The 15,414-nt window shown below is 46.8% G+C and overlaps 1 protein-coding gene across 1 annotated transcript in view; it reads right to left on the bottom strand.

The window, feature by feature from the left end:
- The window catches only part of LOC130493380 (zinc finger protein 271-like), a 96,796-nt gene that overhangs the window by 23,398 nt on the left and 57,984 nt on the right, over nucleotides 1–15,414 (bottom strand). Inside the window, exon 5 of the mRNA XM_056867104.1 lies at nucleotides 12,637–12,643. Within this exon, the coding sequence (XP_056723082.1) occupies nucleotides 12,637–12,643 (7 nt within the window). The remainder of the gene's footprint in view (nucleotides 1–12,636; nucleotides 12,644–15,414) is intronic.

Genomic DNA, 15,414 nt, shown 5'->3' with positions numbered 1-15,414 from the left:
GCCGACAGGCAGCGAGAGGGGCTTACAGTGTGCCCCAGCGTTCCTGCACGCTACGGCTATAGGGGGCAGCCTTGGGGGATGCGTCCCTCCCCCTCCTCTCGCCTACCGACAGCCGTCAGTCGGCGAGAGGAGGTCCAAAGGGTGCCGCAGCACCCCTGCAAGCCGTGGCCCCAGAAACAACCTCAGGGAGGGCCGCCCTGCGCCACGCCTCCGCAGCAGGTCCCCGGAGCTCCCGAGGGCCACAAAAAATGTCCTCGGGGGCCGCATATGGCCCCTGGGCCTGAGGTTCCCCATCCCTACCTTACGGCAACCCTGTCGGATGGGTTAGGCTGAGCGTGATAAGCACACATGAACACACACACAAAGCTGCCTCATACGGAATCAGACCCTGGGTCCATCTCAGTCAGTATCGTCTGCTCAGACCGGCAGCGGCTCTCCAGGGTCTCAGGCAGAGGTCTTTCACATCACCTGCTTGCTTAGTCCCTTTAATTGGAGATTCCGGGGATTGAACCTGGGACCTTCTGTGTGCCAAGCCGATGCTGTACTACTGGGCCACAGCATCATCCCACACCCCCAAAGCTATTCCAGTCAGATGTCCTGTTTAAAGATTCTACCACCACCTCTCCAGTTCTTTGTGCCGTGTGCGTGAGTTGAGCCTCTGTCATATATGCAGGGTTTGACCTGCCCCCTTCAGTTCACTGAAGGTGAAATGCAGGCCTTTTCAGTGTGTCTCTGTGTGGCATTTTCCAGCCAAATGGTTGGTAACTGGGGTGGAAAGGAACTCAGTTCCAATTCCTACTTTATTGGTAAAGTTTGTGGAGCGTGCTCCCGTAGTCGGGAGTGGCTCAGCCTGAATGGTGCAGGATCCAGTATGTTGTCTTTTTACAATCTAACATCCTTCGGGTTGTGACTTAACATCGTTCTTGAGCAAGAAAGATGCCTGTTGTAAGTAGATACGATTGTAAGGTCTCCCGCTATGGAGGTAGACCTTTGGTAAATACAATAATTGCCCACCAGTGACGGAAATGCCAGCAAGAGGAAAAGGGAGAAACCAGAGGCTGCTGTGGAGAAAACCAGAGGCGATGGCATGATGTTGAAGGGACACTCTAGGATTTGCAAAAAAACTCTATGGTTTTAACCATAGTGTGTGTGTTGTTGTTTTTTGCAACTACTAGAGTGTCCTGCCCAACATCATGACATCACCTCTAGTTTCCCCAAACCATGATGCTGGCATGCCTGCCCCCCACTCCATCCTTCCAGGTGTTGCAGGCTAGAGCCTGGTAATGCTGAGTCAACCAGACCAGTTCGAAACTGCAGTTCAAAAATTAAGGGACATCTTTCCTAACTGACCCTCTTGGGAAAAACTTTGAATTTTGGTCGCTTCCCAGGAAACATCTGCTTCTTGAGCAGCAGTTCCAGCTTTTCTAGAGAGGGTAGCCGATTTTGCTGGAAGAGGTAGGGTAATCTACCTGAGTTAGAGATCTCTAACTCAGAATAAACTTTGGTGACAGTAGGCACCAGGCCAGGATTGCTTCCACACAGGGGTTGGGTGGGAGAAGATGTACCCGCTGTGGAAGCAACAATGGATGGAGACTCTCATCGTTACCGCACTTGTATTCCCAGCGATGTATTAACATCATTAACATTAATGTATTAACACATTAATATACCACACCCTCATTAGCACATTATCTTGATACTTACAGGACAATGATTAGCACATTACCTTTAATGCTTTGCAGGACATTGACTCAGCTCAAACCCAACCCCCTTCTGACTATATATTACTCTTCCTACACACTTGGTACTGAGGGACACTGTCCTTCAGTGTTACTCCTCTGAAGATGCCTGCCACAACTGCTGGCGAAACGTCAGGAAAGAAAATACCAAGACCACGGTCACACAGCCCGAATAACCTACAATAACCGATGAACTCTGACAGTGAAAGACTTCAACAATATTTTGATGTATTAAGAGTTTGAAAACGTTATAAAAAATACTGTTCGCACTTTGTTTGGCCCCTTTAGTTGCGAAGACATCTTCCAACCATTTATAAGCCGTGGTATCCAAAAACCCTTTTAAAGCGATGTTTTTTACAACCTTTTCAAACTCTTAATACATCGCTGGGAATACAAAGTGCGGGAACCCCCTCTGTCTGCAGTTCTCCTCGTCCCCACACTTCTCACTGTTTGTGAATGCTTTGCCCACAACTACCCATCCCTTCCTCTTTTGACCCAGATCAGGGGTTTTCCTTGTCAGGTGGCTCAACGGGGAAAGCTCCAGAAGGCCTGTAAGTTGCTCCAGAATGAGCATGATATCATGTAGCTGCTCCCAGAAACTGTGGTGGCATCCCACTGTCCAAAGGGCAATTCCCCCCCCCTACCTGGAAGCCACAGGTGTGCATATTTTGGTAGACCCCCGCCAGGTCCTGCAGGACTGTCTGAAAGCAGGAGGTTGCCTTTGTCACTATCAAATTCAATTCAAATGCAAATCCTGGCCAAGGGATGGAAACTGAGATCCTCTCTCTGACCAAATGGGACAGAGTCACATGGACTCTGTTGAGCTGTGGAACATAGAGTTGGAAGGGACCGCCAGGGTCATCCAGACCTACCCCCTGCACAATGCAGGAAATTCACAACTACCTCTACCCCCCCACACCCCCAGTGATCTCTACTCTGTGCCCAGAGGATGGCGCAAAGAAAAAAAAAAAACCCTCCAGGATCCCTGGCCAATCTGGCCTGGAGGAAAATTGCTTCCTGACCCCAAAGTGGCGATCGGCATTAACCTGGGCATGTAGGAAAGGGCCACTAGAGCCAAACACTGACGCAACCCTTCCTGCCCTCCCTCTCATGATCTGCCTAAGTTCAACAGAATCAGCATTGCTGATGTCACCTTTCCTGCTTTTTCAGGTGTCAAGGCCATTCAAGGATGGGGCAGCTGGTTTTCCTGAGGTGGATGGTTCTTCTCCAAACCCCTGGCAGTGCCAGATCTTCAGGGAGATCAAACAGGAGGGCAGCAGAGATGCCACCTCGCTGGGTAAGGGTTTCCTTTTCCCAGCCTTCGCTGCCTGGTCATTTTTATCGCGCTGGGTTACCTGAAACTCCGCTAGGGGCTGTACAGAACAGTGTCCTCCGCTGAGAGTGGGCAGAGCCCAGTGGCCCACTGATTGGGATGTCAAGTGTTTGAATCTTGCCATTGGGGTAAATCCAGCCCTCTTCCAGCCATCCTCTTCCATCAATGGAAGAGCCACTTAATTTGAAGGAAGGCTTCAAATGAGCCAATGGGAGCAGCAGGGAATGAATGAATGAATGAATGAAGGTCCTTTGCTCAGTGGAGTGATAAGATATGAGTAGGAGCCACCTCTCTGCCATCAGCTTTCCAAGCATCTTCCAACCGGCTATTTGCTGTTAATCTCGAGGCGAGGGGGAGGTGTCCAGCATGGTGCAGCGGTAAAGAGCAGCAGACTGTAGTCTGGAGAACTGGGTTTGATTCCCCACTCCACATGAGTGGCGGAGTCTATTCTGGTGAACTGGGTTTGTTTCCCCACTCCACATGAAACCTGCTGGGTGTTCTTGGGCTAGTCGCAGTTCTCTCCGAACTCTCTCAGCCCCACCTACCTCACAAGGTGCCTGTTGTGGGGCGGGGGGAGGCGATTGTAAGCTGCTATGAGACTCCTGAAAGGTAGAGAAAAGTGCAGTATAAAAAACAATTCTTCTTCTAGTCTGCCTTGTGATGTGAATGATCCTGTGGTACCTCACAGGGTTGTTGTAAGAGAAGCTGCCGGACAGCAAAACTTTAACCTTTTGGAATCCTTAAGATGGATGCAAGGTTCACATGTTTACCTGTTTTTACTCGTTGGTTTAACCTGTCACTCTTTCATCCCACCCCTCCTCCGGTTATGGTTATCATTTCATGGGACTGAACGTTTGCATGACATCGTCTATTGTGCCCTTGGACGTTTACATGCTGTTTTTACGGCTTGTTTTTATGTTCTTTTATCATTTTATTGCCAGGTCAATGGAGATAAGATATATGCTTTTGCTATAAAATAACTAATGATTCTATCTATCTTCCATTTTAATCTTCACAGTCATCCTGTGAGATAATTTAGATTTGAAGGGACTCGCACAAGGTCACCCAGTGATGATTTTTTTTTATGGCTGACAGTGGATGAAAACCCAAGATGGCAACCATTGAAACATTTAAACACTAAAAGATTTAAAATAAAGTATATATAAAATAATAAAAACCAGGGAGTGGAGCCAATAAAGAGTCACTGGGGGGTACGGCAAATGCAACAAAATAGTCTTCATCTGCTGTGTGTGTTAAGTGCCGTCAAGTTGCTTCCAACTCATGGCGACCCTATGAATGAAAGTCCTTCAAAATGTCCTATCTTTGACAGCCTTGCTCAGATCTTGCAAATTGAAGGCTGTGGCTTCCTTTATGGAGTCAATCCATCTCTTGTTGGGTCTTCCTCTTTTCCTGCTGCCCTCAACTTTTCCTAGCATGACTGTCTTTTCCAGTGACTCTTGTCGTCTCATGACGTGACCAAAATACGATAGCCTCAGTTTAGTCATTTTAGCTTCTAGGGTCAGTTCAGGCTTGATTTGATCTATAACCCACTAATTTGTTTTTTTGGCAGTCCACGGAATCCGTAACACTCTCCTCCACACCACATTTCAAAGGAATCTATTTTCTTCTTATTAGCTTTCTTCACTGTCCAGCTTTCACACCCCTACATAGTAATAGGGAATACGATGGCATGAATTAATCTAGTCTTGGTGGCCAGTAACACATCCTTACACTTCAAAATCTTTTCTAGCTCCTTCATGGCTGCCCTTCCCAGTCTCAGTCTCTTTCTGATTTCTTGGCTGCAGTCTCCCTTTTGGTTGATGGTGGAGCCAAGGAATAGAAAGTCTTGAACCATTTCAATTTCCTCATTGTCAACCTTAAAGTTGTGTAATTCTCCTGTAGTCATTACTTTTGTTTTCTTGATGTTCAGCTGTAGTCCTGCTTTGGCGCTTTCTCTTTTAACTTTCAGCAGTAGTCGTTTGAAATCTTCATTATTTTTCTGCCAATAATGTAGTGTCATCGCCATCTCTCAAATTATTAATGTTCCTCCAATTTTCACTCCACCTTCATCTAAATCTAATCCAGCTTTCCTAATTATATGTTCTGCATATAGATTGAAGAGATAGCGAGATAAAATACATCCTTGTCTGACACCTTTGCCAATTGGAAACCATTCTGTTTCTCCATATTCTGTTCTAACTGTGGCCTCTTGTCCACTTCATCTGCTAGTGGAAGACAGTGATGGAGGGAGACAGTTGAATCTCCCTGGGAAGGGAGTTCCAGTGTTTTGGGGCTATGATTGAGAAGGCCCTGTCTTCATCTAGCCTCAACTGGCCAGGGCACCAAAAGCAGGCCTCCTAAGATAACTGAAGTGGATAAGTAGGTTCATATGGGAGAAGGCAGTCCTTAAGGTTATTCATGAGGTCTGTTGGTCAGGTCGCGATAGACCTTCAGCCTGATCTGGTAGGGTGTTTTTTTTTTTTTTTTAACATTAAGATTGTCATTACAGTTCTCTTGTTTATTCCAGCAGAAGATGGGAAGGAGCAGAATCAGCCAGAAAGTTCGAGGAAATCCGAGCCACGATGGCCATTTTTGGGAAGAGCCAGACAAAGCATTCCTTGGCCTGATCGAGGAGATGCTTCTGTGAACCAGGAGGAAACATACCCCGAGAAGGAGGGAGACAAGTTTATTAATTCTCAGGGCAGGTACGTGGAACTTGATGGAACTGTGGTCCAGCTAACCATCCCCTCAGGGGAAGCGCAGAAGATGGGAAACGAGAGGGAGAAGGCATGCGCTCATTGCGGGAAAGACTTCCAGCTGAAATGTAACCTTCAAGCCCACGAGAGGACCCACACAGGAGAGAAACCGTACAAGTGTTCTGTTTGCGGGAAGGGCTTCAGCACCCGAGCCTACCTGATCACTCATGAGAGGATCCACACAGGTGAGAAGCCCTACCAGTGCTCCGACTGCGGGAAGAGCTTCTGTGACAACTCCAACCTGATTGTCCACAAGAGGACCCACACGGGAGAGAGGCCGTACAAATGCACTGACTGCGGGAAGAGCTTCCGGGAACGGCCCGTCCTCATCCGGCACCAGAGGATCCACACGGGCGAGAAGCCGTACAAATGCAGGGACTGCGGGAAGAGCTTCAGCCAGAGTTCCGGCCTCCTGGTGCACGAGAGGACTCACACTCGAGAGAAACCGTACACATGCACGGACTGTGGGAAAAGCTTCGGGGGCAACTCGAACCTGCGGGTGCACATGAGAATCCACACGGGAGAGAAGCCTTATAAATGCTCGGACTGCGGGAAGATCTTCAGCGACCGGTCACTCCTCCTTAGGCACCAGAGCAGCACCCACCAAGAAGGAAAGACCTAAACATGGATTGTGGTTGTCCAGATGGGTAGGGTGCTTCCGCACAGTTTTAAAAACCCTAGAACATCTCGAAACATGAACATCCGGCACCCGCAGAGTTGAGGCCTGCCCTGATGACTAGTTAAATGTGAAAGAAGGATGAAGTGTTGCATGTGGGAATTTGATTGCTCCTTCACACTTCCGTTGGCATTTGGGGGTGGGTGGGTTGGGATGCGCCTAGTTCCGTCCTAGGAATGTGTTTATCTATGCTTGCACAACGTAGGCTAAATTTACTTGTAGGGTATAAACCTTTAGTACGTATATATTACCACTGGAGACAAAGTTGGGTTGAGCTTGGTTTTGCTTAGTCTATAGCGATTCTGCATACGGAGAGTTGACCACAACTGTTGATAGTTATTGAAAGTCCCTAGCTCGGTGGTAGGGTAATGCATGCAGGAAGGTCCCAGGTTTGATCCTGGTCATCGTAGAAAGGATCTCGGGGTGTTGTGCTGTGACAGTGACCGGTGCCTGATGCCCTGGAGAACTGTTGCTGGTTGGGATTGACTAGGGGTCCCCAACGGGGTGCCCACAGTGACGGCGTCTGTAGTTTAGGTTTTGCTGGCACCCCAGGCTCAAGTGAGAACAGCAGAGTCAGCACACTTTGAATCAGTGCTATCTACATTTATTTACAGGTGCAATAAATATATACAAGCAAGTTCTGGCACACTCCGACAAAGTGCTCCGCCAGACACTCCAGTTGTAGCAGAGCTAATACATACAATCTTTGTACAGCTATATACAATTCTGCCCAGTCTTTTAACCAATCAACTGGCAGTTGCTGAGTCATCATTTAGTACCTGTCCAGGCCAGTTCTGACTACATCTTTCTTACAGTCATGTGACTACAGCTGTCAGTAAACTGTCAAGTAGATTATCTCCATCTCCTTACTGTCTGCAGTCTTTATGTACATACTGACACACAGAGCCCACCAAGTGTTCTTAGAAGGTGGGCGTGGCTATGTGGGACTTTTCCCCAGCAAGGCTTCTGAAGGGCCATTAGAGATTTTATTGTGCAGAATTTAAAAAACATTGCTTTGGCAGCAGCTGTCCTGTCAATGCTTGGTCACTCCTAACTGTATATTTAAGCATTATCGGTGCTCTGTGGGGTCTGCTTTTTTGTGGGATCATCCTGTGGAGTGACTGAAAAGCCCTGGGATGAAGCCAAATTATTTATTATTTTTATTTTATTTATAACCCATTGTTTTCCCCCATGGGGACCCAAGGCGGCTCACATTGTTCTCCTCTCTTGCATTTTATCCTCACAACAACCCTGTGAGGTAGATCAAGCTGAGAGTGTGCGACAGGCCAAGATCACCCAGTCAGCTTCCATGACAGAAGTGAGGATTCGAACCTGGGTCTCCCAGAACCTAGTCTGACACTCTAAACCACTACTCCACACTGGCTCCCAAACACCAAAAGCTTTATCTCCTGTAGGGAAAAAAATTCCTTTCCTCAGAGATAGTTCAAGGGGAGAGGGGTTGCAAAATGAGATGAAACCAGTTACCCATTCAGAGTGAGGGCAAGAAGCATTGCCCTTGCTCTGAACTGGCTTTGTGACATTGTTAGATTGCTGCACTGGATTGATTATGTGACACCGTGAAGATGTCATGGCAACAGCTGCATGAGCCCTTACTGGCTAGATCGCCTTGCTTGCAAGAATCACTCTCCTTAAAAAAAAAAAGAAAATGGTGCCGAAAGAACACCTCCCACAAGAGGGGAAGCAGTGTGGAAATGGTAAAACAAGGGCTGGCTTTTTGAGAGGACATTTTGGAGAGTCTGTAGTCCCTCCCCATTTTTGAGAGCTGTAATGGCTCTGCACAAATTTTGGCCCCTTCCCTAAACAATCCATCTCATGGGCAAGACCAGTTACCTTCATCTTCAATGTGAAATTATTGCCCCTGATCCCTGAAAAGTAGAAGAAGAAGGTTGAGTTTTATATGCCGACTTTCTCTACCACTTAAGGAAGACTCAAACCGGCTTACAATCACCTTTCCTTCCCCTCCCCACAACAGACACCCTGTGAGGTAGGTGGGGCAGAGAGAGCTCTACGAGAGCTGTGACTAGCCCTAGGTCACCCAGCTGGCTTCATGTGTAGGAGTAGGGAAACCAACCCAGTTCACCAGATTAGTGTCCGCTGCTCATGGGGAGGAGTGGGGAATCAATCCCGGTTCTCCAGATCAGAGTCCACCGCTCTTAACCGCTACTCCATGCTGGTGTAGGGTGCAAAACAAAATCCATAAAACAACCATCTATTATTTTTAAAAAATGGCAGCAGAAGAAGAAACTGGACAGGAGAAAAAAATAAAACTTACTAAATGTTTCCAGTAGCACCGTAGAAGGGAATCATAGAATCAGCTTCCGATGGGCAACTGTTGCGCTTTAAAGGAACAAGCAGTAAATTTGTACAGGGAAAGTTAGGGGAAAGCCTTGTAAGTCTGCTCACACCTGGAAAAGAGATTGTAGGACCTTCTTCCTGTGTCGCCTCTTGCAGTTTGGGAACATAAGAAGGGGCCTGGAGTCTTGGGGGGTGGACCCTGGGGAGGGGAGGGACCCCGGTGGGGCATCGTGCCATTCAGTCCCTCCTCCAAAGCAGCTTTTCCCCCAGGGGAACTGATCTCTCTAGCCTGGAGATCAGTCGTGATTCCAGGAGATCTCCAGGCACCGCCGGGAAGTTGGCAACCCGAACAGCAAGGTTCTTATTTCATCTCTCAGGTAAAAAAATGGGCATGTTCCCTGAATGTAATTATTTATTACAAAATACAAATTTGTATATACTTAAGAGTAACAGTCGAGGGCTTGTTCTCTTCTCCCCACTCATTTTTCTTAGCCACTCTTCAGGGATGGCGCTATACCTTTGGACTGACTACGCTTCAAAGTAATTATGTAATTGTAGTACAAAGATAATTGTAATTATCCGCCCTGAGCTGGCTTGCTGGGGAGGGCAGGCTACAAATTTGAATACTAAATAAATAACATAGACAGTGACAGGAGGCACACCTGATGTTCTGCTATTGTAATAATCCACCGCTTAAATTCTGCTAGCTGGGTAGAAAACAGATCTTTTATCACCTTTTAAAAACCCTGCCCGTTCTCCAAGTAGCTCAGGGTGGCTTACACAGTTCCCACCTCTTCCATTTCATCCTTACAGCAACCCTGTGAGGTAGGTTCAGCTGAGAAAGTCAGCTTTGGAGATGAGGGTGTTAACTACACGGGGTACTGAAGCTTGGATTCTCAAGGGTGTGGGGCACCAATTTGGGTCAGGAATGTGGCGAGAAGGGGCTTGATCCTCCCTTGGCATTGTTTCCCTGAACTGCAGCTCCTACTTGCCCCATTGGTGAAACTTAGGCGTACCAATGGGCTATATGGGGTTTTCCCAAACAGCCCCCCCCCCCAATCGGGCCATTTCGGGTCATCAAAACGTCACAGGGGACAGCTTGCACCCCCCTTCCCCATGGTCTCAATCTAAGGGGGTTATTGCACTTTGTATTCCCAGCGATGTATTAAGGGTTTGAAAATGTTGTAAAAAACATCGCTTTAAAAGGGTTTTTGGATACCACGGCTTATAAATGGTTGGAAGACATCTTCACAGCTGCAAACAGTATTTTTTATAACGTTTTCAAACTCTTAATACATCGCTGGGAATACATAGAAAGTGCAAACAGTATTTTTTATAACATTTTCAAACTCTTAATACATCGCTGGGAATACAAGTGCGGTAACAGTCAGTCTCCAAGTCTTGGAAAATAAATGTTTCAACTGGGGACGTCTGGCAGCTGGCCAGGGGACTTAACCGGCGGCCGGGGCTCTTGCCGGCAATGCACTGACATCACCAGGGACTCGGGTTGCCAGGTCCCTCTTCGCCACTGGCAGGAGGTTTTTGAGGCGGAGCCTGAGGAGGGCGAGGTTTGCGGAGGGGAGGGACTTTAGTGCCATAGAGTCCAATTGCCAAAGCGGCCATTTTTCTCCAGGTGACTTGATCTCTGTTGGAGATCTCCAGCTAGTACCTAGAGGTTAACAAACCAAGAACAGCATAACAACACTAAATTGCAAATTTAAATATATTGATGACTATGATTTTTGCATAATGGATGGTTACATAGTGCTCAATTTTAATAATAATGACCAATAATTATGTTAATAATTTTATTATGCACAGATTGTATAGCTGATGAAGCTCAAAGCGAAACGTGTTCATGTGATCTAGACGACACGTCCAGATCTAGTTATGGAATAGCTTTGATGTTCATTTCCAAGTCAAGTTAACAACTCTATTCTGAAAGAAAGGAAAGGACACTGTTATTTCAACTATATTCAAGATTGTTTAAAAAGGGATACTTACCTTTATATATGACATATTGTATCGGGTACTGTTGTTGCCTGCTCAAAAATCCTTGACTGGAGAAAACTTTAGATGCAAGTTGCCAATCTGTGTTTATTTGTATATTGTGTATTGTATTTTGTAATTTGTATTTTACATATTTATATTCGATCACCTTTTTACCCAGTCACCAATATATTTAAATTTGCAATTTACTGTTGTTGTGCTGTTCTTGGTTTGTTATACTCATTATACAGCACAGAGCCCTCTTTTTCCCTGGAGTACCTAGAGGTTGGCAACCCTACCGGTGACACGCTGACATCACTCCCCGTGCACCCAGAAATGATGTCAGCGTGACCCCAAGGACACTCTGGCATTTAGGCAGAACTCTGTAGTTTAACCACAGAGTTTGGCCCAAATGCCAGGTCATCCCTGGGGTCACGCTGACATCACTTTCATACGCACGGGGAGTGATGTCAGCGTGTTGGGTCTCTGCCAACGCCCCCCTTTCCTGCCACCCTGCCAGCCATCTGAGCAGCTGTGGGGAAGCCCCTCCTGGCAGCGGGGGAATGTTATCCTTGGGATTACCCCCGCACATCCAGTTGACAGGCCCAGGAACGGTGCGTATCATGTATCGAGGCCCTGTAGTGGGCATTTGAATCCAGGTCCCTGGTTCTAGTCCAACGCTGTAACCATTATGTCACAGCACTTCTCCAACGACAGAACGGTTGCAACAGCATAATATCTAAATCGGTGTGCATCCAGTCTAACAGGGTTATAGATTTTTTTTTTTTGGTTCTAGATGGTTGAAAACCCTTCTTAGATGTCCTTGGGGATTCCCCCCTTTTGTTGTTTCGAAAAATGTATTTATGGATATTGAAGAAATACTGGACACAAATAAAACTTTTGTTTAAAGAAAGTATTGTGTTTTCATCCTTTTTTTAAAAAATTGATCATGAGGAATTGATAACACTTAAGCGCTTGAAGAGGCCAGTTTCCCCACCTCCCCCTTTCCCTTTCGCCCTTCTTACTGTCCTCCCTCCCTTCCTCAGATACAAGTAGGAATGGAAATCTGGGTCTTTATATTCCAGTGGGAAGGGTGTTGTAAAGAATGCTTGTAAAGGATGTATATTGTAATCAGGTTGATTAGAGCAGAGGTGAGAAGAAGTGGTTACCCATGGTTCGGTAAAGAAATGAGTCCAACAGGCAAAAGTATGCCGTTTTATTAAACAAAAAATACACCCTTTTACCCAAGCTAAGTAATCTTTCAACAAAAATAACCTTTTATCCAGGCTGAGTCTGAAATAAGGATGGGAAGTTGTCTCCTGGGAGGCAAGCAAGCCGCTTCTTCTCTGGCAGCCGTCCTGGTTCTCCAGACGCCCTCCTCCTGGCTGGCTCCTTATGTGAAGCCCTCCCCTTCTTTTAACAGAGAGTGAAAACTAACCTTTTCCCCCATCACCAGGTGCTCATCATTTACAGTGCTGTGTGAAAGTTAACTCCCTAAAGTTAACTCTCACATGGGGAAGGGCTGCATTGATCACCATCTACCTCCTCGTAACACAATGGTCTTCCGCAGTTTCCACTACAAGATGATGAAGCAAATATATTGTCACACATCTAGTGTAATGTGACCACTATCAAAGGGAAAGGTCATAAATATGGACACCCCAGGGGTCTTACAACACAGCTGGCAGCAAGAAAATAAAGCCACACAATTCGTCATCTCACACAGAGGTTTTGCTGGGGTTTGTGTGCCATGGTTTTCCTCTGAGCCGCCTCCCTTTCTCATTTCCCATTCTCTTTCCGCATTTCCCTCCTGCTTTCTCAAGCCACATTTGATCTGATTTAAGAAATCACTGAGAAGCAATGCAGAACCCACGGAAAGATAACAAATGGAAAACGAGAAAGCTAGGGATTTGGCACCCAAATGCCTGGGGAAACTTCCATGTGAAGAGAGTCCAAAACAACAGCATTTCGCTTTCCCTCTCGTTCTGCAACTAGGCGGGTTGCCAAATCTGGCTTGGGAAATCCCTGCATATTTGGGGAGGTGGCGCCTGTGGAGAGGGTATTTGGGGAGGAATTTTACCTAGAATCTATCATAGATTCTGCCATCTGAAATTGCCATTTTCGCCAGGGAAACTGATCTCTGGAATGATATAGTATAGCCCAGGGTGGGGAACGTCAGGCCCGGGGGCCGTATAAGGCCCGCGAAATCATTTGGTCTGGCCCTTTGTGGGTCCTGGCAGATCTTTAGCTCAGAAGGATCTTAGACTGGCGATCCGCTCCCTCGGACAGGAACAGCCTCTATTCAAGGCGGATGGGAGTTTGTTTTGCTGAGAAAAGGAACCTTCTTTCCCCCTTGGAGAAGAGTCATTAGCTATAGAGCTGTTATGACTGCCCAAGAAACTGTATTAACCCTTTCCCACCAGGGAAAGAAATCTTTTCCTCTGTATTACAAGAGGGCTGGGGGCAGAAGTGGCAACAATGGAAGGGTTAAAGGGGGCAGGGCCAGAATGCGCGGCCCGCGAATGATGTTATAAATATCCAAATGGCCCTTGGCAGAAAAAAGGTTCCCCACCCCTGGTATAGCCCAATCATGTCAGATCTCGGAAGCTATGCTGGGTCAGCACTTAGATGGGAGACCACTAGGGAAACTTTGCAGAGGAAGAGAGTGGCAAACCACCTCCGCTTAATCATTTGCCTTGAAAAACCTAAGTTGGCTGCAACTTGACAGCACTGCACACACATACACAGATCTCTCTAGTCTGGAGATCAGTTGTAATTCTAGAACTCCAGGCCCCACCTCGAGGTTGGCAATCCTATGTTTGAGAGTCCCCTTCTGGGTTTCCTGAGCTTGAGAAGAACCACACACAGCCAATTTGCTTGAAGGCTGGCCCTTCTCTTTGTGAATGCATTGGGAAGAATAACCACAAAACTCTGGGATTTGAGTCCTGATGAGAGAAAAGTGCCTCTGTAAAATTCACAAAGTGACCTACAACAGGATCTTATTTTCTGCCTTCTCCTCCTCAGAAGGGTCCTGATGTTTTCTCAGGCCCAAAGATACTTCCTAAGGAGAAGTGTTGGGCAGCTTGTAGGGTCAAATGATGCACACTTGAAGGTCAGAGTGGCCAGGACCAGATGAAATGTCCAATTTTCTAGTTATTTTCCTTTAAAGGATATTGCGGTTGAACCCAGACAAATTTCAGAACCTGGTTTTGGATGCCTGACAAGACGCTCACTACTTTTCCCTTAGGGTAAATCCAGCTTGACTCCACGTCCCTCCAAATTGCAAAAAGTTTGTGTGTTGGAGGGAGATGGTGTGCTGGCACTTTTACTACACCAGTTTCAGATCCTTCCTAGGGCTACTAATGTTTGAACTGGTCCTTCCAGCAGTCACTTTAATAATAATATCAGTTTGATCTGCAGCAAACAGGTGACATTATTTCCCTCTACGTGTCTTGAAGAGCTTCAAGTGTATGAATTTAGCCTCTGTTCAAGAGATGAGATATTTTGCTCTTGGCCAATTAGCGACCATATTACTTTCTCAACCTGGTGTTCTCTGGCAAGCAAATCCTTATTTCTCTGGGCCAAACTAGATACGGCAGTGTTTTCACGTCTGCCGTGGAGCTGCTGCTGCTTAAACATGATTAAAACAAATTAAAATCATTTTGGTGGCGGTAAATTGTGGATTTTGCTGCCACAGGATGCGGTGATGGCTGCGCTTCTTTTTTTACTCGGATGGAGGTGTTCCAGTCCCCTTCAGGCTTTTCTTCCTGGCTGAGCTTCGCTCAAAGGATGTTTTCTTTTCCCTCATAGGCCATTTATTCATGGAAGGTTTTGCATTGGATTTGTCACTCTATAGATGCGCATTTCCCCCATCTGGATTCTCAAAACTCTGCATGGCAGCTTATTGTTGAGTTTTGAGAATATGGATGGGGAAAAAATCTAAAGAGTGGCAAATCCAATGCAAAACCTTCCAAGAATAAATGGCCATAGAGATTCATACCCGCTTCCTCAAACGGCTGCCGGAACCTTAAACGACAGTCAAGACCCCAATGAAGGTGCGTGTGGAAATGCCTGAAATGTCATTGTGTTAGGGGAAATGCAGGTTGTTTCCTAGCCTCTGTGCTCGTAGTTAAATTGTGGATTTTGCTGCCTCAAGATGTGGTGATGGCTGCCTACCTGGAAGGCTTTAAGAGGGGAGTGGACGTGTTCATGGAGGAAAGGGCTATTCATAGCTACTAGTAAAAATGGATGCTAGTCATGATTCTCTACAGGATCAGAGGAGCATGCCTATTATGGTAGGTGCTGTGGAACACAGCCAGGATGCGGCTGCTGCAGTTTTCTTGTTTGTGGGCTTCCTAGAGGCACCTGGTTGGCCACTGTGTGAACAGACTGGGAGGGGGCCGTGGCTCAGTGGTAGAGCATCTGTTTGGCATGCAGAAGGTCCCAGTTTCAGTCCCCAAGCATCTCCAGTTAAAGGGACTAGGCAAGTAGGTGATGTGAAAGACCTCTGCTTGAGACCCTGGAGAGGTCTCAAGAGAGAGCCGGTGGTGAGGGGCTGCGATTGAGTGGTAGCATGCTTGGCATGCAGAAGGTCCCTGGTTCAAT

The sequence above is a fragment of the Euleptes europaea genome, chromosome 1 (genome assembly GCF_029931775.1).
Source record: "Euleptes europaea isolate rEulEur1 chromosome 1, rEulEur1.hap1, whole genome shotgun sequence".
Classification (NCBI taxonomy): domain Eukaryota; kingdom Metazoa; phylum Chordata; class Lepidosauria; order Squamata; family Sphaerodactylidae; genus Euleptes; species Euleptes europaea.
The sequence above is the reverse complement of the archived record's forward strand: the minus strand, read 5'-3'. Positions and strand labels throughout refer to the sequence as shown.